Source organism: Musca vetustissima, unplaced genomic scaffold, assembly GCF_032173495.1.
Source record: "Musca vetustissima isolate MV318-11 ecotype Yass unplaced genomic scaffold, APGP_CSIRO_Mvet_v1 utg3079, whole genome shotgun sequence".
Lineage (NCBI taxonomy): Eukaryota > Metazoa > Arthropoda > Insecta > Diptera > Muscidae > Musca > Musca vetustissima.
This window is the reverse complement of record NW_026885880.1, coordinates 38,682-64,488: the sequence shown is the minus strand read 5'-3', so window position 1 is coordinate 64,488 and position 25,807 is coordinate 38,682. Positions and strand designations below refer to the sequence as shown.

Here is a 25,807-nt window from a genome sequence, read left to right as displayed (position 1 = left end):
AGAGAGTACTTTAAAATGTCGAATATATTCGACAAAAACACTGAAAGGGTTAATACATCAGACCATGGCCTGTTAATAAGGTTATCCAGGGAGACCAGCTGCCCCTCATGTTTGCTGTCAAAATCAATTATTGCGAATTGCCCTGCATTATAAAAACGTAAACAAAGTAGAAGTTTTTGACAATAGACTTGAGAAAAAACGCTGACTTTCGCTAGCTAGCCCATATCATTTACATTGCATTTGTTCCAAAAACTGAGCTTAGAAAAGATTTCCTAAGGCTTCGATATTGTGAGCAATTTTTCCAATTTGAAAGACCATATTTTCGTATGTTATCTTTCACTTGATATTTCCATCTTATTATTGGCCTTCCCCGTTCTGCGTGAACCATCAGTAGGCTCGCTTTTATATGCCTTATGAGCTGGGTCATCATTATCCATTCGGACAAAATGGCCTAGCCACCGTAGTCGCTGCAGCTCGATACGTCTTACTATGTCGATGTCTGTGTATAAATGGTATAGCTTGTGGTTCATTCGACTCCGATATTCACCGTCGACGCAGATCGTCCCGTAAATCTTTCAGAGAATTGTTTTCTCAAGCAATCCAAGAGCTGACCTTGTGCCAGTTATCCTGTATAGGCGTATTCGTTTTGCAGACATAGCTTTAAACACCTTTGAACGGATAGGATTGTCGAATGTGCCTTTATAATCGACGAATAGGTGGAATGTGTCAATGTGTTTTTGTTTGGTCTATTCCAAGAGTTGGCGCAGTGCATTGACCATTGACCATTGGCCTCAGACCATTGGCCACAGTACGTTATGTAGCACTTTATATGCGATGGGAAGGAGACTAGTTCCTCTATAGTTGGTACCTTATCTTATGTGGACTGTATACTAAAAATAGATTCCAGTTTAACGAAACTCTCTCTCCTCAACAAAAAAAAATCCACAGAAAGACAGGTATTTTATCTTTTAACTTATTTTTCGGTTTACCGAATGGTGTCAGATGTATATCTTTCTATGTAAGAAACGGCCTGATCACCACATTTTTCACCTTCAAGGATTTAATATTTATTTTCGCTTGGCTCTTTGCTAATCCTATTGTCGCTGTGATGATGTCCCGGAAATGCTAACTAAAAATTAGAATGATTGGGCAGTTCTCCGAAACAACGATTGATAAAACTTTGAACTCTTGCCAGACAGACAGCTGGTCTGTACGTAATACTGGAAATCAATAGATTACTCGGCTAGCAGAATCGGAAAATGTGGCGTCTGAAGTAATGCACTATCGATAACCGAGCAAATTGCGAACAACGGTTAAGTCGTAATCGAATCCAAGAAAAATAAATTGAACTTCTAGCATTTAATTGCGCTGAGGTGTCGGATCTGAAAATGTACTATTCGCACTATTTTAATTGGGAGGAGCTTTTTCCAGGTGTCACCAGAGGCACAACATTATACATAGCGATTCGTCTTCGATGAAATCTTAATGACCAAAGTCTTTAATTTGACTTTAGAAATTTCTATATTCCTCGATGTCTGGAAAATTGACAGGGTGAATCTCGTAAGTCGATATAACTTTTGTCAACAGTAGCTAAAACGGCATTTACATTAGAACCGGGTTAACCTACTTCATGAGGATTTATTTTACATATATTCAATGGAATTGAAAATTGAAACCCACTAGGTTAACAAAATCCGTTACAATGTAAACGTACTATAAGTCCCTTGATACATTGATGTTCCCAAACTACCCAGTGTCTGATTATCAACACGAATTCCGGAAGCAGCAAAGAAGGACGACACCTTTTCACTCATTTTTCGTGCATACTATGAGAGATCTCAAGCAGAATAGATTACTGATAGAAGAGTTATGGTGGCGCCTGATCAAAAACATTTGAAATTGTAAATCACGGCAAGTTGTTTGAGGATGTACAAGCAACTACCCTCCAAGCAGTTTTGAGTTGTATTCACACTGATGTGGCTGAAAATCAATCCTTGGAGAACATCAATAGCAACAGAAGATTTACAGTAGCTAGCCTGACTAGAAGCGCTTTGGTACAATTTATATCAGCACACGGTTTAATTACCACAAATTTTACTCCCGTATTATGACGTGAGTTGTATCCGATGGTTCCCGGAACGAATCGCAGCGGAGGAGACAAATTCTTTCATTGTGCTATTCGAATATTTGTCAAAAGAGGCGATTAAATTTCCCTCGAATGCCAAAAATACCGCATCAATAGGAAAAGGGTAACACTTAATTAGCAAGGACAGCAACAAGTGCAAAAATTCTAGTTGACGTTGTTTCTACGCTGCGATAGACGGCAGTCTTATCACATAGGTCATGTTACAGCAGACTAATCATATACAAAGACTATTCGTGTAATATAAGAAGAGGAGATGAAAATATGTACCAATTTTATTACGAAATCCTTATAAATTATCCATAACTGGGTAGTAGATTGATACCAGAGTTCGAGAGAGTGTTCACCATTACACAAAATTTACTATGAGGTAGTTATACCCTACACAACTATGTTGTCAGGGTATTATAGCTTTGTGCAGCCCCAAATGTTTGTAATGCCGCGAAATATTGGTCCTAGACCCACCTTTAAGTATACCGATCGTCATATCTCGACTAGCTGAGTCGATCTAGACATGTGTGTCCGTCCGTCCTTCTGTCCATTATAATTTGTAAACACGATACAGGCTACAGTTATGGACCAATCTTCACGAAATTTTGCATGTAGGATGGGTTCTGGCCAATGAAGACCCCTATTGTTTTTGGAAAAGATCGGTTAATATTTAGGGGATGAAATGGACCAAATACTAAATTTTTGTCGGTTTTTCTGGTCGCTCCAGAGGCCGCAATAATGGCCCGAACATCGTGAAATTTTGCATGGAGAAGGGGATCGGGCCAAAGAATAAACATACCTGTTTTGATAAAGATTGGTCAATATCTAGCGGGTCAAATGGACCCTGACTTTTGTGTGAAAAATTACAAAATTTGTATTCTATAGCGTATATATTTACCCCTGAATGACATAGACCCGAGAAGTTGATATTATATCCAAGAGGAGTGGTTGACCTTTAAATTAAGACCAATTATATTGTTGTATGTGCTCGGATGTGGGAGTTACACCTAAATATTTACAGGTATCTCCGTATTCGTATATTATTTAGTAACCCATTATCACTCTAGAAAGCGGAATTATAGCGCTGATCGTTTTGAAATGTTCCATGAGGTTCCAGATATGGTCAAGGACAACGCCTATAATTTTCGGCAATGATCAGATAATAATTTTGGAATGAAGTGGACCGAAAACTTATTTTTTGTGTTAATTTCGAGTCGATCTATAAACCACAAATGAAAGCCGAACATCACAACACAACCCACGGCGAAGGGAATCTGGACAGTAGCTGTACTGAATACTCGTAATATTCGGAAAATATGTCAGTGTGAGGAAGAGGAGCTGTTTAACTCTAATCGGGCAAGAGGCTGCAAATATCACGAAATATTGCCCAGGCTCGGAATAAACATCCCCAGAAAATTTGAGTTCCGTGGTAGTTGTGTAGGGTATCGTATGGTCGGCCCCGTCCGACTATACTGCTCCGCTCACTGTTTTTTTTTTTGAGTTCGGTAGATTTTGAAATGCAAAATTTATCATCCCGTAACTTTGGGTTTGATTTTGTATAATGCAGAGCCGTACGGACTTTTTACTGAAAATAACCATATTTATGCTTTATATTAACATTTGGTCCTACAACGCGATGATTGGCTGGTTTCTTATTTTCCGTGGAAAACGGTGGAGATTATTTTTAACAGAGTTGTGAAGTTTCGTAAAGCACTAATTCAAGGGAAAAATTCTCAATTGGAACGATCGGTACTAGCTCCGTCTCATTCGTTCATATAGTTTCTTTGATCTAATCGTTCATCTAAATGTACTCGTTAATTAACCCAATGAACTAGCATGGAACAAATGAACAATCGAACTAATAGGAACAATGGAATGAAATTAATGTCTTAGTTCCTTCTACGGAGTGAATCGAAACAAATCGAACCGATTCAAATCTACTCTTTAATGTAATTAATATACTTTTTAAATAGTAAAATCAAGAAATATTGACAGTGTGAACGTACTGTCAGCTGGTAGTCATTTGTTTTTCAGAGCTGCATTTTGACGCACCACTCTTTCTTTCCAAAAAAAAAACTGGTGTTTCGCATGTTTCGAATTGTCGTACAATTAAACATCAATTATTCAAGTGAATTAAAAAATATTTACCTTGACTTAATATATAATTTTTTTATTTATGTTATTTTCTAATTAGAATTTATATTACTAACAATTATTACGCAAATATTAATACATTGTTTATACTTACATAAATGAGTTTTCCTCTTATATTCGTATATGTTAATTAAAAAACTAAATAAACTAAACTCGTTTATATTCAAATTTATATTAGAATTTCTAAAACTAGAGAAAAAACAGTAAATTAATTTAGAAATTAACAAATTACTTTCAAACTAAATGAATCAGCTGATTCCCCCAAACTATATACTATATAAATGGAGCTATATAAAATGTTGTATTTTTTAGTACGAATACATATCGTAAAAACCAAAAACAAAAACTATATTTTGTTACTTTGTATCATTTTTTTGGTCCCTCCTTTAAATGTTTCTAGGTACAAATAGTTTAAAATTATTATTAATATATTTATTGTTTTCTTTTTTTTTGTAATAAATACTAGATGAAATATTAACATGAACAACAATAATAATTATAATAAATTAATTTAAATACCAGAAATAAATAAATAAATAAAAATAAATGTAACTGAAGAAATATAAATTATAAAAAAGAAAAAACCGGAAAATAATATTTGAAATAATAAAAGAAAATGTTGAAATAGTTTAAATAAAATATACAGAAAAAATAATGTGTTATATTTTATTTATAAAATTGTATGAACTAAATTAAAATTGTGGTATAAAAATTTACGCATGTTGACTACAACCAATTATAACCAGGAGGTAATGGCATAGTTCGATCACCCACACACATGGGGACCGGACCAAAATTCTCCTAGAACCAAATACAAATATATTTGGAAGAAAATAAAAATTACGCTACAGGGCCTAAATAACTTGGTACAGGCGGCAGGGAGCAGTTGATCCGCACACGAGTCATGCCCCGTCGCCATCTTACGATATTGAGTAAACACCTTCTATTAATGTGGGTGCTTTGCCTCCATATTATCTGCCGACAGGCAAAACAAGATCTGAGTTCAAGGATCACCGAGGAAGTGCAATCTTAATCTAACCGACTGAGATAGGCGAGGACTTGAACTCAAAGTTCGAATCTCGACACGGGAGAAAGACCGTCTAAGAATGCCGGAGGAGTGAACAGACCGATAAGATGGTGAAAGAAGTGATCAAAACATTGCTAAGTTCACGACAAGGAAAAATCAAAAAATGAACCGGAGAAACAAGTGCGAACAGAAAACTGATCCTCAGAAGCATAAGCCTGACCTTTCCTAATATAAACAAGTGAAAAAGCGTTAAGTTCGGCCGGGCCGAACTTTGGATTCCTTTGACCTGTCTGCAGGCAAAAGACAACCCTATGCAAAATTTCAGCACCCTATCTCAATTCCTTCAGAAGATAGCGTGATTACAACAGACGGACGGACATGGCTAGAACGTCTTAGAATTTTACCCTGATCAAGAATATATATACTTTATATATATGGTTGGAAATGAATATTTCGATGAGCTACAAACGGAATGACAAAATTAATATACCCTCCATACTATGGTGGAGGGTATAAAAAGGGTGTTATATGGGGACTACGCCAAAAAGGGTGCGAATATTAATAATTTTTAGTAGGGAGATTTGTTACCATATACGACTACAAAATACCACATTGCAGCGAATTCGGTTGAAAAAACGCGCTCAAGAACCCCAAAATACCGAAAATTGGGGGTATCCTTATATGGGGGGCTACCCGAACTCAAAATACTAAATTACAGCCAATTCGGTGCAAAAATACTACCAAAACCCTCAAAATACTGAAAATTAGGAGGTACCGTTATATGGGGGCTACCAAAAAAAAGTAGACCTATACTTATATTTTTTTGTGGAGACATTTAGTACCCAATAAGAACGCAATGTACCAAATTTCAGCGAATTCGGCTAAAAAACGCGCTCAAGAACCCCAAAATACCGAAAATTGGCGGGTACCCTTATATGGGAGCTATGCCTAAACGTGGACCGATATATCCCATCTTCGAACTTGACCTGCCTGCAGACCAAATACAACCCTATGCAAAATTTCAGCACCCTATCTCAATTCCTTCGGAAGATAGCGTGATTACAACAGACAGACGGGCATGGCTAGATCGTCTTAGAATTTTACCCTGATATAGGGTCGGAAATGAATATTTCGCTGAGTTACAAACGGAATGACAAAATTAATATACCCTCCATACTATGGTGGAGGGTATAAAAGAAATCGGAACGAACCAAAAGATTTAAGAGATTTTTAGGTCCAATATCCAGAAGATATGCGCTGCATCTAGGCCGGTCGGCTTTTACGAAAGAGAAAGAGGGTAGCAACAATTGGTAAGGAGGTGCCGTCTTATGTGAAGGTTCTCAGGAAGCAGTAGCCGACGAGAATAATGCGTCCGCATACTAACTAAGGAGACCCACAAAAAGAGGCTGGTCAACATCGAGATTCAGGATCATGGATATACGCCATCGATACTGTCCAGCTGCGAATTTAAAGGGCGTATAAGTCCATAGAAAGCTAGCGGCTAACATTTGCCTCCTCACGCAAGATCACCGAACTTTCATAACCAGGAGGTAACGCAGTGGTCGTCGGTAACGGTGCGTCCGACAAACTAAGTAACGGTGGGACTCTTTGCAAGGGGTGGGTCCCTATCGAACTTTCCATTCATTTACATTGTCTCCTCGTGCAAGAGAATCGAACTTAAGAAGAAGGGTGTTCCTCAATTACAGAAGGCAAATGCCTCTGTTAGAGGTTGGGACAACGAATTCACAACCTGGAATCCCTCAAAGTCTAACTGGACCTCACGAAAGAGGAATATTGTACCGTCAACTAATGAGGAGACGCCTTCATAAGCAAAGATAGCCAAAAGGCAATACAAAGAAGATGTCTGCTATGCAGTGATCGACAAAAACGATGCGTCCAACAAACTACGTAAGGGTGGGACTCTATGCAAATATTGATCTATCCAGATCTATCCCATTGATCCATCCAGTTGCGAGTTCAAGGGGGACTGCCTAACAAGCAAGAGCATCGAACTTAAGAGAGTTCTTAGCTCTAGTAAAAAAGTCTCAACTGTCTTTGTTGGACTTGGACTGACTTTGTTGAACAGAATGCATGCTCGAAGTTTTTGGTCCAAAGAACAATGAGAAGGAACTCTTCTTGCGATAGTCTTCAATGATAATTCTGACCAACGCGATTATCTTAAAAATTTGAAAAGCATGTCTTGTAGATGAGAAAGCCACAAAAAGTAGTGGAATGTGAGCTATCGAAAAGATGGTTCAAGAAGAAGGTTAAGAACACGAATTCGATGGAAAGTGGACCAAATTTCGGAACATGGTCTTTCAAATTGGAAAAACTGCGCACAAAAAATGCGCCTGGAAATCTCTTCTAAGCTCGACTTATGGAATAAATGTTTTTAGATACAGAATAGCAACCAGGTGCCGATGGGTTACCCGCCGAACTAGAGGAATGCATGTCCAATAATAGGAACCTAACTATAGAGGAACTAGTCTCCATTTCATGATATACCTATAAGGCGTAGATTTTTTAAGAATCATTTTTTCAGAAACCTGTAAGGTAAGGTTTTCTCCTGACAGCAATTTACTGTGTCATAGCCCCTGCAGAAAATTCTCGATCGAACTAAAGTAGTTATCCCCCATGAAAAAAAATACCTTCAATATTTTTCTTGCAATTCAACAAACAAAAATTTTTATTAAACCCAAATAAAAATCTCCACAAACGACATTAGTTCCGCCAAAATCAGCAACGCCATCAAGAGAACACTCTAATCGCATTTTAATCAACCTCCTCAATGGTGGGTCCAGTCGAACCACCCGAAGCTGAACCACTAGCTCCTCCTGGCATACCACCAGCATTTGGTGGTGGTGCAGCACCACCCTGATAAAGGCGAGTAATTATCGGATTACAAATCTTTTCCAACTCCTTCTGCTTGTATTCGTATTCATCCTTCTCAGCTGTTTGATTTCCATCCAACCACGAAATGGTCTCGTTGCATTTTTGCATAATCATTTGACGATCAGAATCGGATACCTTCGAGCGTATATTCTCATCATCTAAAGTGGCTTTCATTTGGAAACAATAGGATTCCAAAGAGTTTTTGGCATTCACTCTCTCCCTTTGTTTCTCATCTTCATGGCGATACGCTTCGGCATCATTGACCATGCGTTCAATATCCTCCTTGCTCAGGCGGCCCTTATCATTGGTTATGGTAATTTTATTTTCCTTATTTGTGGACTTCTCTATGGCGGTGACATTCAGAATACCATTCGCATCGATATCGAAAGTGACCTCAATTTGTGGCACACCACGGGGCGCAGGGGGTATGCCACTTAACTCAAATTTACCCAAGATATTGTTATCCTTGGTCATTGCCCGTTCACCTTCGAAGACCTGAATCAACACACCCGGCTGATTATCCGAATAGGTGGTAAAAACCTGAGTCTGCTTGGTGGGTATGGTGGTGTTACGTTTAATCAGGACAGTCATAACCCCTCCTGCAGTCTCAATACCCAATGACAAGGGGGTTACATCCAACAACAATAAATCCTGCACAGCCTCCGATTTATCACCATGCAGAATAGCAGCTTGCACCGCAGCACCATAAGCCACTGCCTCATCTGGATTAATGGACTTATTCAAATCTTTGCCATTGAAAAAGTCCTGCAACAGCTTTTGGACCTTGGGAATCCTAGTAGAACCACCCACCAAAACAATATCATGTATCTGACCCTTATCCATTTTGGCATCACGCAAAGCCTTGGCCACTGGCTCCATAGTGCCACGGAATAAATCACCATTCAACTCCTCGAAGCGGGCTCTGGTAATGGACGTGTAAAAATCAATACCATCCATAAGGGAATCAATTTCAATGCTAGCCTGAGTCGAAGCAGACAGGGTACGCTTAGCCCGCTCACAGGCTGTACGCAAACGCCTTAAGGCCCTCTTATTTGTCGACAGATCTTTCTTATGTTTCCTCTGAAATTCCTGAACGAAGTGGTTAACCATACGATTATCGAAATCTTCACCGCCCAAATGGGTATCACCCGCCGTGGATTTAACCTCAAAAATACCATCTTCAATGGTGAGTATGGAAACATCGAAGGTGCCACCACCCAGATCAAAAATCAAAACATTCCTCTCCGAAGTGCCCTTTTTATCCAGACCATAGGCAATGGCAGCCGCTGTGGGTTCATTAATAATGCGAAGTACATTCAAACCAGCAATGGCACCAGTATCCTTGGTAGCTTGCCTCTGAGAATCGTTAAAATATGCTGGCACCGTGATAACCGCATCGCTTACAGTACGACCCATATACGCTTCGGCAGTTTCTTTCATTTTTGTCAAGACCATAGAGGACACCTCTTCGGGGAAGAAACATTTCTTTTCTCCCTTATATTCGACACGGATTTTTGGCTTTCCACCATCGCTGACCACTTCGAAGGGCCAGTGCTTCATGTCACTCTGTACGGTGATGTCATCGAATTTGCGTCCAATCAGACGTTTGGCATCTGGAAAGAGCGGAAATAAAGAGGATTAATGATTTTCGTGAAGGAAAAACTGTTATCGGCAACCTTTTTTGAAGCGAAAATTCTATGAAAAATCTGGTTATCGATAAAGTTTTGTAATAAAAACGCTGCAATCGATATGTTTCTATATAGAAAACGAACAAGACATGTATAGATAAACATATCGATGTACTATGTTATCGAACAAGTTTTTTATAGAAACCATTGTTATCGACCTATATTGTTATCGGAAAATATTTATATCACGGATGCATTCAATAGAATTTCTTGTTATCGAAATATTTTTCTACAGAAAACCTTTTTATCGGTCAATACTTATGTATAACATGTTGTTATCGTTGAAGAGTTCTTTATAACAACTTGTTATCGAAAAATGTTTCCATACAAATCTTTGTTATCGCAATATTTTTCTATGGAACACTTTGTTATCGAAACGGTTTTCTGGTGTATCTTTTTATCGATTGAAAATATTTTATCGACAAATTAACCATAAAATATATTTTTATCCAAAAATCATCGATTGAAAATATTTTATCGACAAATTAACCATAAAATATATTTTTATCCAAAAATCATATATAAAAATGTGTAGTTTTTATCGGTACATAAAACATTATTATCTAAAAATCTATCGATAAGAAACATTGCTATCGAATAAGTTTTCGTTAGAAAACATAGTTATCGAACTTGTTTTCCTTGCTACCGAACAGTTTCTTTCAGAAAAACTGGATATCGAACACAATTTACTTAAATATCTTATTTATCGAACGTTAAAAAATGCTTCTGTGGAAAATATTTATTGATCTGCAAGAATCTACTATTTTTAACTACGATAACGAATTTTACTTTATGATATCGAAGAAAATAGTAAAATCTAGTATATTCTTGCAGTACGGGAACAGACCATATTTTATAGAGCTATTCGAATATTTCTTAAGCGGTGTACACACTAGCACTTTTGAGTGACAGCTTTTTTTTATCGATTACTGAATGTCCATGAATACCATGAATATTTTTGTGGTTGCCTGATGAATGACAAACATGAGAGGCCACACTATCAAACAAGCAAAATTTGGACAAAAGTGTCATTCTAAAGTGCTAGTGTGTACACCGCTTTATATGTAAAAAATTATTATCGATATATTGTTCTGTTGTAATCAAAAAATTTGTCCATAAGAAATGTTAATGAATATATTTGGTACCGAAAAAAACTTGTTATCGCCAGTATTTCTAAAAAAATGTTTATTGTTATCGAACAAGCTTTCTAGTTCTAATATTATTATCGAAGAAGTTGCCTCTCATATTTTCGATGAAACACATTATTGGCTATAGAAAACCTTGCTATAGAATAGATTTTCTTTAGTAATTATTATTATTGAACTATTTTGTCATCGATAAAATCGAAAAAGTTATCTATGGAAAACCTTGTTATCGAATAGATTTTTTATACAAGTTGCTGTTATTAAACTAATTTGTTATCAATAAATTAGTATGGATAATATTTAATATAGAAACATTTTGTATAAAAAACACACTTGTCGACCACCTTTAAAAAAAAAAAAACTTTGTTATCGAAAATGCTCTCAGGTGAAGGGGTTCCCCTGAGAGCATTTATTTATCGAACATATTTTCTATTAAATAATAATTTTGTATTGGTATATGTTATAATCGAACAAATTGTGTATAGAAAAACTTGTTATCAAAAAGGATTTCCAAACAAACCCAAGTTATCGATAACAGTTTATTTTAAAAATCCTGTCATCGAAATGTTTTTCTACAGAAAACAGTGTTATGGAAAATATTTTCAGTAGAAAATCTTGTTATCGAAAATATTTTCATTAGAAAATCTTGTTATCGGAAATATTTCCATTAAAAAATCTTGTTATTGAAAAGCTTTTCTACTGAAAATCCTGTTATAAAAAATAAGTTCTGCAAACAAACGTGTTATCGATAACCGTTTCCATATAAAAACTTGTTGTCGATAATGTTTTCTGTAGAAAACCATGTTATTGATAACGTGTTATATTTAAAAATTATTATCGGCTCGTTTTCTTCTTGTTATCGAACTAATTTTCTATTGGAAAATGTTATTACCGAGCTAATTGCCTTAAGAAAAATTTGTTATCGAAAGGATCTTTTAAATTTTATTATCGAAAATTTTTCTACAAAAACTCTGTTATAAAAATACGTTCCTTTTTATCGATAAAGTTATCTACAGAAAACTATATTATCGATAACGTCTTATATTTAAGAAAATATTATCGACTCGTTTTCACCTTGTTATCGAACTAATTTTCTATTGAAAAATATTATTATCGAACAAATTGTCTAAAGAAACACTTTTTATCGAAAACGATTTATTTTAAAAATCTTGTTATCGGAAAGTTTTTCTACAGATAACATTGTTATCAAAAATATATATAATAGAAACTCTTCTTATCGAAAATATTTTCATTAGAAAATGTTGTTATCGAAAATATTTTCTACTGAAACCCATATATAAAAAATAATAAATAATAATAAAAATTATTATCCACTCGTTTTCTCCTTATTATCGAACTAATTATACCCTTCACCACACTGTGGTACAGGGTATTATGTCTTTGTGCATATGTTTGTAACAGGCAAAAGGAATCGAGATAGACCCATGGTTTCTTTTGAGAATATGCATAGAATCACTTTCTGAGTCGATTTATGCATGTCCGTCCGTCCGTCCGTCTGTTGGTATTAAATTGTAAACAAAGGCCGCAATTATAATCCGATTTGGCTGAAATTTGGCACAGCTCATTTATTTGGCCCAAGGACAAACCCTATTGAAATTGGGAAAAATCGGTTCAGATTTAGATATAGCTCCCATATATATTTTCGTCCGATTTAAGGTAAATGGTGAACCAAAGTCCCTAAATATTTTCGATTTGCACGAAATTTGGCACAGCGTACTGAATTACGCCCAAAATAATGTGTGCAAAGTTTCGTGAAAATCGGTTCAGATTTATATATAGCTTCCATATATATTTTCGTCCGATTTAAGGTAAATGGTCCACCAATGTCCCTAAATATCTTTCGATTTGCACGAAATTTGGCACAGCGTACTGAATTAAGCCTAGAATAATGTGTGCTAAGTTTCATGAAAATCGGTTCAGATTTATATATAGCTTCCATATATATTTTCGTCCGATTTAAGGTAAATGGTCCACCAATGTCCCTAAATATCTTTCGATTTGCACGAAATTTGGCACAGCGTACTGAATTAAGCCTAGAATAATGTGTGCTAAGTTTCATGAAAATCGGTTCAGATTTATATATAGCTTCCATATATATTTTCGTCCGATTTTATCTAAATAGTGCATCAAAGTCCCCATATATATTTCGATTTTGGGATAGCGTACTGATTTAAATCTAGAATGATGTGTGCAAAGTTTCGTGAAAATCAGTTCAGATTTATATACACCTCCGATTTTGAAGTAAATGGTGCACTAACCATCCAAAGCTAGGCCGATTGACACAACTACTGAAGTTAATATAAATTAATCTCTGATAAGTTTCCTTGAAATAGGTTCAGATATATAGCATAGCTTCCATATATAATTTCGATTTTAGGATACATATGCTGAATATACCCAAAGTGGTGAAGGGTATCATATAGTCGGGCCAGTCCGACTTTACTACTTTGCTTACTGGTTTTCTATTGGATAATGTTATTGTCGAACAAATTGCCTAAAAGAAAAATGTTTTTTTTTTTTTTATCTTGTTATCGCATATTTTTTCTACAGAAAGCCTTGTTATCAAAAATATTTTAATTAGAAAATCGTGTTTACGAAAATATTTTCTGCTTATAAAAATATAAAATCTTGTTATCGATAAAGTTGTCTGTAGAAACTCCTATTATCGATCATTTTTTATATTTAAAAATCGTATAAAATATTGTTTTCAAGCTAATTTTCTGCAAAACTAAGTTCCTATGTTCGAGTACTGCAACATTATTCTATTAATCGATTTCCCCCCAATGCCCCTCTTCATAAATTTGACAAGTCTTACCACTTTTTGAGCCGATCAATAATTTTAATAGAAATTGATTCAACCCCTTTAAAAATAATTTAAATTTATTTTTTATAAATAGTACATTTTATTTTAAAATTACATCTATTTTAGGATTACAGCCAAACGTTAAATTAATTACACATGGAAGACTTTTAGAGCATTGCAGGCAGAGGTAGAGGAGGACATTGAAAACGGGCATGGCAATAAAACAACAACATTACTACAGATGCAGAGCGATAGCAGAACAACTTGTTTAAAAAACTGAAATTAAACAACAACCAAAAGAAAAGAAAGACAAACAAATTTAGTGAATTAGTATTTTTTGCTGTACACAACAACAACATTATTACAAAAAAAATAACATAAAGAAGAAAAGAGAAGGGGATGGGTAATACTATAGTTGAAGAGTGGGGGTTCTATGATAGAATGATATTGGATTAATACGATAGGGCTAACGTTATGTATTTAATTTCTAGAACCTAATGATCTTATACTACAAAAATCGAATCAGAAATTTTAGCAAGGTCAGTTCCTCGCCAAATTGTTGCAAACATATATCACATACGAGAAATTCTTCTCCTCTTCAAAAGTAAATATTGATACATGACTGACAGCTATTTATAAATACCCACAAAGTAGTGACAATGAAAATCGCCTATGAATTGTGTACAGACGGATTGCTCCGACGGGCAGACAGCGATGAAACATTCCCAAAATATTTTTGATACATCAAGGCATGAATGAAATGCGTTTAAAGGCACACATGCAAGAAGAAACAAAAAATAAGACAAAATGATAATCATCAACGAACTGTGAAATCAAAACTTTTTGATTACTGCAAATCTTTTAAAAATATATATGTGTGTGTGAGTCTGTGATCGTGTATCTATATCTGTTTAATTTTATTTTCAATTTGTTCGACTAATGCAGGCGATGCCATTTTCGCTATTCAAATGTGTTTTAGCCACAATCAAAAATAATTTTTTGGCAAACCAACCAACTGCTGCTGGTCATAAACATTGGCTATTAATGACGTGGTTAAAGCATACAGCACAAAATAGCATGTTAGAATGCATGTGGGGTGTATATTAGATGGGGTCGATTTTTTTTCAGAAGGGAAATAATTAATATAAAAACATACAATTATGAATGGCGCCCAACGGAACAATAATGAAATTTCAATGGAAAATATTAAAAAAATTTACAAAAATCAATGCAGTGCAAATTACGACTAATAGAAACTGCATTAACTATTCTATTGGGCGCCTTTTCCAATGCATTGATTTTTTTGTGGAATTTTTATACCCTTCACCACACTGTGGTACAGGGTATTATGTCTTTGTGCATATGTTTGTAACAGGCAAAAATAATCGAGATAGACCCATGGTTCCTTTTGAGAATATGCATAGAATCACTTTCTAAGTCGATTTATGCATGTCCGTCCGTCCGTCTGTCTGTCCATGTTAAATTGTAAACAAAGTACAGGTCGCATTTATGATCCGAATTGGATGAAATTTGGCATAGGTCACTTATTCGGCCCAAGGACGAACCCTATTGAAATTGGGAAGAATCGGTTCAGATTTAGATATAGCTCCCATATATATATTTTACCGATTTAATGTAAACGGTCCCTATATATCTCTCGATTTGCACGAAATTTGGTACAGCCTAATCATTTAGGTCTAGAATGATATGTGCCAAGTTTCGTGAAAATCGGTCCAGATTTAGATATAGCTCCTATATATAGTTTCGTCCGATTTCATGTAAATGGTGTACCAAAGTCCCTATATATCTTTCGATTTGCACCAAATTTGGTATAACGTACTGAATTGAGCCTAGAATTATGTCTGCCAAGTTTCGTGAAAATCGGTCCAGATTAAGATATAGCTCCCATATATAGTTTCGTCCGATTTCATGTAAATGGTGCCCCAAAGTCCCCATATGTCTTTCGATTTGCACGAAATTTGACATATCGTACTGAATTAAGCCTAGAGTGATGTCTGCCAAGTTTCGAGAAAATCGGTCCAGATTTCTAGATAGCTCCCATATATAGTTTCGTCCGATTTCATGTAAATGGTGCCCCAAAGTCCCCATATGTCTTTCGATTTGCACGAAATTTGACATATCGTACTGAATTAAGCCTAGAGTGATGTCTGCCAAGTTTCGAGAAAATCGGTCCAGATTTCTAGATAGCTCCCATATATAGTTTCGTCCGATTTCATGTAAATGGTGCCCCAAAGTCCCCATATGTCTTTCGATTTGCACGAAATTTGACATATCGTACTGAATTAAGCCTAGAGTGATGTCTGCCAAGTTTCGAGAAAATCGATCCAGATTTAGATATAGCTCCCATATATAGTTTCGTCCTATTTCACGTAAATGGTGCCCCAAAGTCCCCATATGTCTTTCGATTTGCACGAAATTTGACATAACGTACTGAATTGAGCCTAGAATGATGTCTGCCAAGTTTCGTGAAAATCGGTCCTGATTTAGATATAGCTCCCATATATAGTTTCGTCCAATTTCATATAAATAGTGCACCAAAGTCCCTATATATCCTTCGATTTGCACGAAATTTGGCATAACGTACTGAATTGAGCCTAGAGTGATGTCCGCCAAGTTTCGAGAAAATCGGTACTGATTTCTATATAGCTCACATATATAGCTTCGTCCGATTTCATGTAAATGGTGCACCAAAGTCGCTATATATCCTTCGATTTGCACGAAATTTGGCATAACGTACTGAATTGAGCCTAGAGTGATATCTGCCTTGTTTCGTGAAAATGGGTTCAGATTTAGATATAGCTCCCTTTTAATTTAGATTGATTTTAAGTGATTGACGCACCAAGGAACCAATAGGAACAAAACGTTCTGAAATTAGTATAACCTAACCTGTGACAAGTTTGTTTGAAATCGCTTAATATTTGGATAGACCTTCCATATATATTGGGCATCAAATTCCTCATGTTAGTCAGATCGACATCAAATTTTGCACAACTTACAAACTTGAGCATAGAATTACGTAGTTGGGTTTTGTAGAAGTACAGACATAGCCCAACGGATGACCTATTTATATTTGTTTGAAGTCGATTCACATACTTTATGGATAGATCTCGGTAGATTCACATGTAGATAAATATCACATATTTTATTTCATCCAATTTCATGTTAATAGTCCTGTTTAATATACCCATAGTGGTGAAGGGTATTATATAGTCGGCCCCGTCCGACTTTACTGCTTTCCTTACTGGTTCATTTTCCTTTTATTCGGATAGCACATTGAGCATACCGAAAAATGATCTATTATCATTTTATAACCCATTTCAATATTTTTCGTACTTTGTTACTTGAAATATATTTCGGGGACATTTTTTTTTTTTTTTTTTTTTTTGTATCGCCTATAAACTCAGACATTCAATCATTTGGTGCGTTTTGTTTTTTTTTTTTTTAATTTTTCTGTTTATGGGGTGGGCGCTGTTAATGACAACTATGGCAATGGGCATCATAATGATGTTGCCTTTTTGTAAGGTTGGTGCGGATGCACCCGCATCAACTACCGAGGAATTATATTTAATGTCTGTGCTTGAATTGATTGAGGACAAACAGGCGGACATTTACAAAAATATAGACACAAGAGGAAACGACAACAGCAAACAGCCAAGATCATTACAAGAACATTGTAAATTATATGTATGTATTTTAGGGAAATGTATTACAAAGATTTGTTTGTGGAGAGAATAAAAGATTAAAATTTGCCCTCAACTTTTTAAAGTATTTATTGAGACTCCAATGTAAACATAACCTAAAATCAGTATAAACAAAATACCGAACTACAGGTACTTTGTCGAAATACTTGACTAAAATATCCAATAATGGAAGGCATCATTATACGAAGGATATACCAAAACATGGAGCGATACATCGCAATACCAAACACCCTAGGAGTCGTAGCAATGTACATCCAGATTGCAACATACGAACATGGCTAAATCAACATAGAATTTTATTCTGATCAATTATATACACTTTATTGGGATCTCCGAGGAATATTCAATGTGCCTCCATATCGGAAATTCTAAATGTTCATTCAAGGGTTCCCTTGGAATTCCCGGGACTTTTTTTAAGTTTTATAAATAAAATTCGAAAGGATAGGAATGATATATGTCTCAATTTAGATTAGGCGAGTTTACTTGCGGCAAGTCTTTGTTTGTAGGAGAGAGGGGCAAGGGGAATAGAAATGAAAAAAAATTGCTCGTACCGACAATTTTTTGGCAATTCGTTTTGTGTATTTCGTATTTGTTGACATTTTATATATTTTTAAATGTGAAAAAACAACAAATAAAAAAATATTTTGGAAACCGAATTGCCTTGTATAGACGCATGAAGCAAGTTCAAAAGAGAACGATAAAAATTGCCGCAAGTACACTCGCCTTATATAAATCAGGACTATTTATTAATTAAATAATTGCTTGCAGAGCTGGCTCGAGATCGATCTTGTGCGCAATTTTTACAATCAGAAATACCATGTTTTAATATGTCATCCTCCATTTGATCCATCGAATTCGTGGTATTTCCCTTCCGTGTGAACCATCAGTAGGCTCGCCAACGTAGTCGCTGTCGATATCCACCGTCGACCCAGATTGACCCGTAGATCTTTTTTTCTCAAAGTTTTCCGAGTCTACGGGATGAATTGCGCGTTGATACCATCACATTGGCCTTCTCATTTACTGCCAGACCCACTTTGGCAGACTCTTTTTCAATTTGTTCAAATATGGCTGTTACCGCTCGCAATGTTCGACCCATTATGTCGATGTCATCGGCGTCGGCAAGTAACATGTGTCATTTCTGTTCAGATGACAAACTGTAACCTTGTCTGATCCCTCGTTCGGTATTGAAGGACTCCGAGAGGTCCTTTCCGACTTCAACTGCTGACCTTGTGCAAGTTAAAGTTATCCCGTATAGCTGTATTAATTTTGCAGGAATGCCGAACGCTGACACGGATTTAAACACCTAGGACTGTCGAATTCGGCTTTATAGTCGACGAAAAGGTGGCATGTGTCGATGTGTTTTTCGTGGGTCTTTTCCACAGAGTGAAAATCTGGTCTATGGTGGATTTGCCTCATCTGAAACAATTGGTACAAGGGGTTTTCAAAACATAATTCCAACAGTTTTTCTTCCATCATTTTTCGGAATTGAAAAACGTCTGACCACAATTAGAGTTGAACAATCTCGTTCCTGCAGTTCGATATATTTCGGTTAACTCATTTAGTTCCTTAAGTTCAATTGTTCATTGATACACGTCAATGTATTTGGTAAGTGATCGGAAAGATTTAAAAGAACTAGCTGACAGAGAGCAAAAAAGGAACTATTGAATGAACTAGATGAACGAAAGAACCGGAGGTAGTAGGAATAGTTTTATTAAAGTAATTCTTTCTGGAAGGACACAAGTCTAGTCACAATCGAGCATAAAAAATCTTAGTGAGAGACCGAATAACTGAAACAAAAATACTTACACCTTTCGAAGTAGTAATGCCTGGCAGCAAGATCTATTAATAAGTTCACCCAGCTAGCGAAAGTCAGCTGTTTTTTCTCAAGTCTAATGTCAACAATTTAATCTTTGTTTACGTTTAAATAATGAAAGTCAATTCACAATAATGGATTTTGACAGAAAACTTGAGAGGCAGTTGATGACCAGCAGGTCTTCCTGGATGACTTTATTTATAGGCCTTGGCCTGGCAGAGGCTCATGGGCTAATGCATAATGCAATAATAAGGTGATGTATCAAAATAAAAACATTTGCTTTTGTCTCGCTAAATAGACTACCTATTTATTGTGCCATGGGCTAATGGAAAAACACAGTTGGTCTGTGCCCGTACTGCAAGAATCTACTACTTTTTACTACGATAACGATTTTTTCTTTATGGTATCGAAGAAAATAGTAAAATCTAGTAGATTCATGCAGTACGGAAACAGACCAATATAAACAATTCGTCATAACAGATAAAACGCATTTAGACTACATCCTATAACATAGCTATATGCGTTAATTTTATATATTTCCTAAATCACGCTGTATTTACATCGATTAAGTGAGAAATGGAGATACATTTAGATCACTAATGCACAAAATAGTACGATAGCGGTGATTTTCAAACACGTTTTCTCTTTGTCTCTCTTTGCGTCAGACATTTTTGTTGATGATCTCCCAGTTACGCTCGCACACACTTACTCTTAATTTAGTTCTGTTCAACTCTGATTTAGATATAACCCAAACTGCATCTCTTTTCCTACAAATAACAAAAATTACAACTTTTCAAATGTATTGTTTCATTAGATTCAACCAGGATTTAGTTCCTCGATTAACAAATCGATTCGATTTGGAAGCATAGTCTAAACGTGATATACTTAGTAGGTAAATCACAGTACAACACTGGTTTTATACAAAACCAGTAAGGAAAGTAGTAAAGTCGGACGGGGCCGACTATATGATACCCTTCACCACTGTGGGTATATGTCATGTCATTCTGCAACCTATACTAAATTTTGTTCAGGTATAGAGTTGCTTTTTACGATGGGACAAAATAATGTAAATAAATTTAAAGCGAAATATCGAAATATAGGTTACACTTATTTCAGTATGGTTTTTGCATTCGGCCACATTTTGAGTTCTTTATTTACTTATAAATCCAAATTTGCTTATAAATCCAAAATCGGACGAAAATATATATGGGAGCTATATCTAAATCTGAACCGATTTTCACGAAATTTAACACACATCGTTCTAGACTTAGTTCAGTATGCTATGCGAAATTTCGTGCAAATCGAAGGATATATAGGGACTTTGGTGCAATATTTACCTAAAATCGGACGAAAATATGTATGGGAGCTATATCTAAACCTGAACCGATTTTCAGGAAATTTAACACACATCATTCTGGACCTAATTCAGTACGTTATGCCAAATTTCGTGCAAATCGAAAGATATATAGCGACTTTGGTGCACCATTTACATGAAATTGGACGAAACTATATATGGGAGCTATATTTAAATCTGGACCGATTTTCTCGAAACTTGGCAGACATCACTCTAGGCTTAATTCAGTACGTTATGCCAAATTTCTTGCAAATCGAAAGATATATTGGGACTTTGGGGCACCATTTACATGAAATCGGACGAAACTATATATGGGAGCTATAGAGAAATCTGGACCGATTTTCTCGAAACTTGGCAGACATCTCTCTAGGCTTAATTCAGTACGTTATGCCAAATTTCGTGCAAATCGAAAGATATATAGGGACTTTGGTGCACCATTTACATGAAATCGGACGAAACTATATATGGAAGCTATATCTAAATCTGGACCGATTTTCACGAAACTTGGCAGACATAATTCTAGACCTAAATGATTAGGCTGTACCAAATTTCGTGCAAATCGAAAGATATATAGGGACTGTTTACATTAAATCGGTTAAATATATATATGGGAGCTATATCTAAATCTGAACCGATTTTTCCCAATTTCAATAGGGTTCGTCCTTGGGCCGAATAAGTGACCTATGCCAAATTTCATCCAATTCGGATCATAAATGCGACCTGTACTTTGTTTACAATTTAACATGCACAGACAGACGGACGGACGGACATGCATAAATCGACTTAGAAAGTGATTCTATGCATATTCTCAAAAGGAACCATGTGTCTATCTCGTTTCCTTTTGCCTGTTACAAACATATGCACAAAGACATAATACCCTGTACCACAGTGTGGTGAAGGGTATAAAAATCTTATACATCAGCTGACAGGACTTGTCACCATCTCAAGGAAGTTGAAAACGGTTAGGGTGTATTTCTGAGATGCACTAAAGCGTGTTTACCTATAACTTTTGAACATGCTAAAACGGATTTACATATAACATCTAATCATGATTAAACGCTGAATGAGGGTTTATTTTCATAATCAGGCTGAATTTACCACGATTTACCATACAAACTTAAATCATCGTTTATTTTAAATCATGATCGAAATTATGATACTAATGAGACGCAACAAGGTTTTTGCACGAAAAAATACAACTATCTCACAATGTACCAAAATTTGCAACTGTTTTCACATGTTTTTTGTTTTTATATTTAACAGGTGCCAAATGTAAAAAATGAAAAATCAAAGGAAAGCAAAAATTGAAGAGCGTTTACATTGTACCGGATTTGGTTAACCCAGTGGGTTTAAATTGCCAATTCCTTTGAATATATGCCAAATAAATCCTCATAAAGTAGGTTAACCCGGCAAATTATAAATGTTGTATGTATACTAACAAACATCAGCTGATCGACATTTAGATCATGTTTAAAGGTATGTGTAAACAATTAGGGCGTATTTCTGGATTTCGTTAATTGAGTCGATTTGAGATCGTATATGTAAATGTTCTTTAATATTCATTATAAATGTACACAACTGTCATATTTTTGTTAGACAAACAAAAGTATTTTTATGGGTTGCCATTTTGGTACACTTGTAGAAGAAGTGATGCATTTTATGCTGCAAAAGCAGGGTTGCATTTGAAATTATCTTGATTTAGCATTGGATTTCAAATAAATCGAGACAATGCGCTGATTTAATTTTGTATGTTAAAACGGCATTTACATTATAACTTTTTACCGTGTTAACCATGTCGTAACTATACAAGGTAGTCTCATGCAGTCATATGTATGTTTCCCATTTTTTCATAAATTTGCTTTTGACAATATTCATCTTTCAAAATTGAAACGAAAATATCTTTCTTCGAAATGTATGAAAATCTTGTGAATAATTTATATTTATTAATATTTTTAAGTTTCCTGCCTATAAAACCTATTAATATATAAATTGCAACATTCTGAGAACAATGTGGAGCTTTAGGAAAAATATGAATTTTGCCTTGTAAGGCAGTGATCATTAGTAATTTTTAAGTGATTATTTATAAATGATCTAATTTTCGCAATGAAAAGGAAAGCCAGGTGAAGAACCTACATACCCACCATTATGCGACGCGTTTCGCCGTTGGTTAAGCGGCTCATCAGGCATATTGGGCTATGTGGCTTTACAAAGGTCGTATGTTGATAACTTGTAATTATTCCGCCCAGATGCGAAACTTGCATTTTTGTCAAAGTTCGACATTTGTCTTCATTCTAGGAACAGTCCTTTTCAAAGCAGATTTTGATTGTAGCGATGGATAATTAATCCACACACCTACAATTGCTTCCATGGTATACACATGTTTTTGCGCAACCGTTTTGGAAGTGTGTTGATGGCTCTGAACATTAAATTTGCCCATCGTCATGCGTGACATTTTATTGCATTTTATTTGAATTTGATATATGTATGAATTCCATATTAAGAAGCGTTGCTATTATCAATTTCTCAAATTAGACTACCTTGTATAGTTATGCCATGATATGTATGATGTAAATTTGACAATCAGCTGTTATTTGTTTACATATACTGATAGATACTTATACAGATACTTTTAAATAGCTGTAATATTTTTGTTAGACAAACAAGAGTATTTTTAAGGGCTGCCATATTGGTATACTTGTAGGAGAAGTGATGCAAAAGCAGGGTTGCATTTGAAATAATCATGATTTATCATTGGATTTCAAGAAAATCGAGATAATGAGTTAATTTAATTTTGTATGGTAAGTCGAGGTAAATCCAACTCGACTTAGCAATTAAATCGAAATAATCCACCTTTACCCTGTAAAGACTACAGTTTAAACACGACTTAAAATGTAATTGACGTATACGCTATGAACGCGTTTAGAATACTAAATCCATTCGATTTCAAATGTCAATTCCATAGCGTATCCTGTTGATTATATTTGATGTATCGAATGGATTTCGTAAATCTAAATACACATTTTGGATCAATTCGTAAATCTAAACGCACTTTAATCGTAATTTATAGTGTCATTTCTCAAAATTATATGTCACTTTAATGACATATGTTCATAAGCTTTAGATGATAGATGTATGAGGGATTTGTGCACATAATTGGATGTCTGTAATGCAAAATAACAAACGTATAAAGCATTTAAGTTAAGTATATTAATATGTGCGTTTACATTATTGGTTTTCAAAAACAATTAACATTTCTCATAAATTATTATTTCAGCCTACTGTCTCTCTCTACTTACCAAAAATGGTATTATTTGGATTCATAGCCACTTGATTTTTGGCAGCATCGCCGATTAAACGTTCCGTATCGGTGAATGCCACATATGATGGGGTAACACGATTGCCTTGATCATTGGCAATGATTTCAACTTTGCCATGTTGAAAGACGCCAACACATGAATAGGTCGTACCCAAGTCGATGCCAACGGCCGGAACTTTAGCCGCCATTTTTCAAGCAAATCAACAATGAAACCTTTACGATGTTCAATAACAGCAACCATAAACACGTGTAACACGTCCGAGTCCACAGACAACAACGGTGACGTTCAACAAAATTACGAGAAAGAAAAGAAACAAAATTTTTTCATAATGATTAATTAGATTTTTTGTTGTTTTCTATTCTTGACATTACATAATGGCCTTGAACATGGCACTCAAGCATAGATCTACCTTTGTTCCTTTTTCTTTTCAGCAAGAAAATCGAAAATGGGTTCTATTGGGATGTTAAAGAACCCTCCGTTTTGTTGTTTATCGCGTTTTAAAATGTAAAACGATACAGATATAGCGATATTATCAAAAATAAAAGGACAAAGGCTAAAACGCGCAGGAATTCAAGCGCTTTATCCTTTTGCAGCTCCACAGCGTCAGAGGTTATTGGCAAAATGTTAGATAACAAAAAAGTAGACAAAAACTGTAGATCCTTTGAGGAAAAGTCCTTATTTTCGTTAGATGGAAAATTTTTAAAGTTGTTTTTTTTTTAATTTGAATTTTCTAGATTATTTTTATTCCTTATTTTCGATTTCGTTTTTATATTTATTTTTTTATTTTTAGTTGTTGGTCACAAAAGTATTCACTGCAAAATTTGCCACGATTTGCTTGCTATTTGGTTTCCCGTTTATGTTCCGTCCACGATCGCTGCTAAATGTCGTTTGTTGATCTCCGCGGTTCTGATGTTCAGTAAATGCACTTTCTTTTTTAAATTTTAGATCATTCTCCCTCTCTCACAAATTCCGCCAATTCTCTGAGTGGCAAATTCACATTTGCATTTGTTGCAAATTCACTTTCGTTGCAAGGTAAGAGAATTTTTTGAAGAATTGGCTATGTTGTTGAATTTTAAATAAATATGAATTGTAATAATATTTTGTTAATTTATTTGCAGAAGCGGAAGTATGTACATTTATTTTATCACACTAAAATACAATTCGATTTTTTCTAACATAAAAATTAAAATTATCTCTTTTCGATTTGCTTAAACGGCAGTTATAGTACGTTTACATTTAACCGGATTTCGTTAACCCAGTGGGTTTCAATTGTCAATTCCTTTGCATATACGTCAAATAAATCCTCATAAAGTAGGTTAACCCGGTAAAAAGTTCTAATGTACAAGGAATTTTACATTAGAACTATTTAAACCCACAGGGTTAACGAAATCCGGACAATGTAAACGTACTATAAATCCTATGCTAAATAATAGATAATAGGTGAAAAAAATATATCAGCTTTTCTAAATGTACCAAAATGCAATGCTTCCGTTCGTATTAGAAATTATGAAAATAATGGCAGTTACGTGGAATGAGAAATGTATATATACGTAAAATCAGCTGTTTCGCTTTATACGTAAAATCAGCTGTTTCGATTTAAAAGGCATAGTCTAAACGCGACTTTAATCCTGAAATTAAGTCAGGGCACATTCACGCCCTTTAGGTATGTTTAGATTTACGAAATCCACTCGATATCATTCATAGCGTATACGTCAAATATAATCCACTGTATTTGAC

General features: G+C 35.2%; 1 protein-coding gene across 1 annotated transcript; it reads right to left on the bottom strand.

The window, feature by feature from the left end:
- Positions 1-8,087: 8,087 nt before the first annotated feature.
- On the bottom strand, positions 8,088-24,257 carry LOC133333180 (heat shock 70 kDa protein cognate 1). Its single transcript, XM_061541510.1, has 2 exons — positions 24,050-24,257; positions 8,088-9,820 (listed from the first exon to the last, which is right to left on the bottom strand). Exons 1-2 carry the CDS (start codon positions 24,255-24,257, stop codon positions 8,088-8,090), a joined length of 1,941 nt encoding a protein of 646 aa, XP_061397494.1.
- Positions 24,258-25,807: the final 1,550 nt, after the last annotated feature.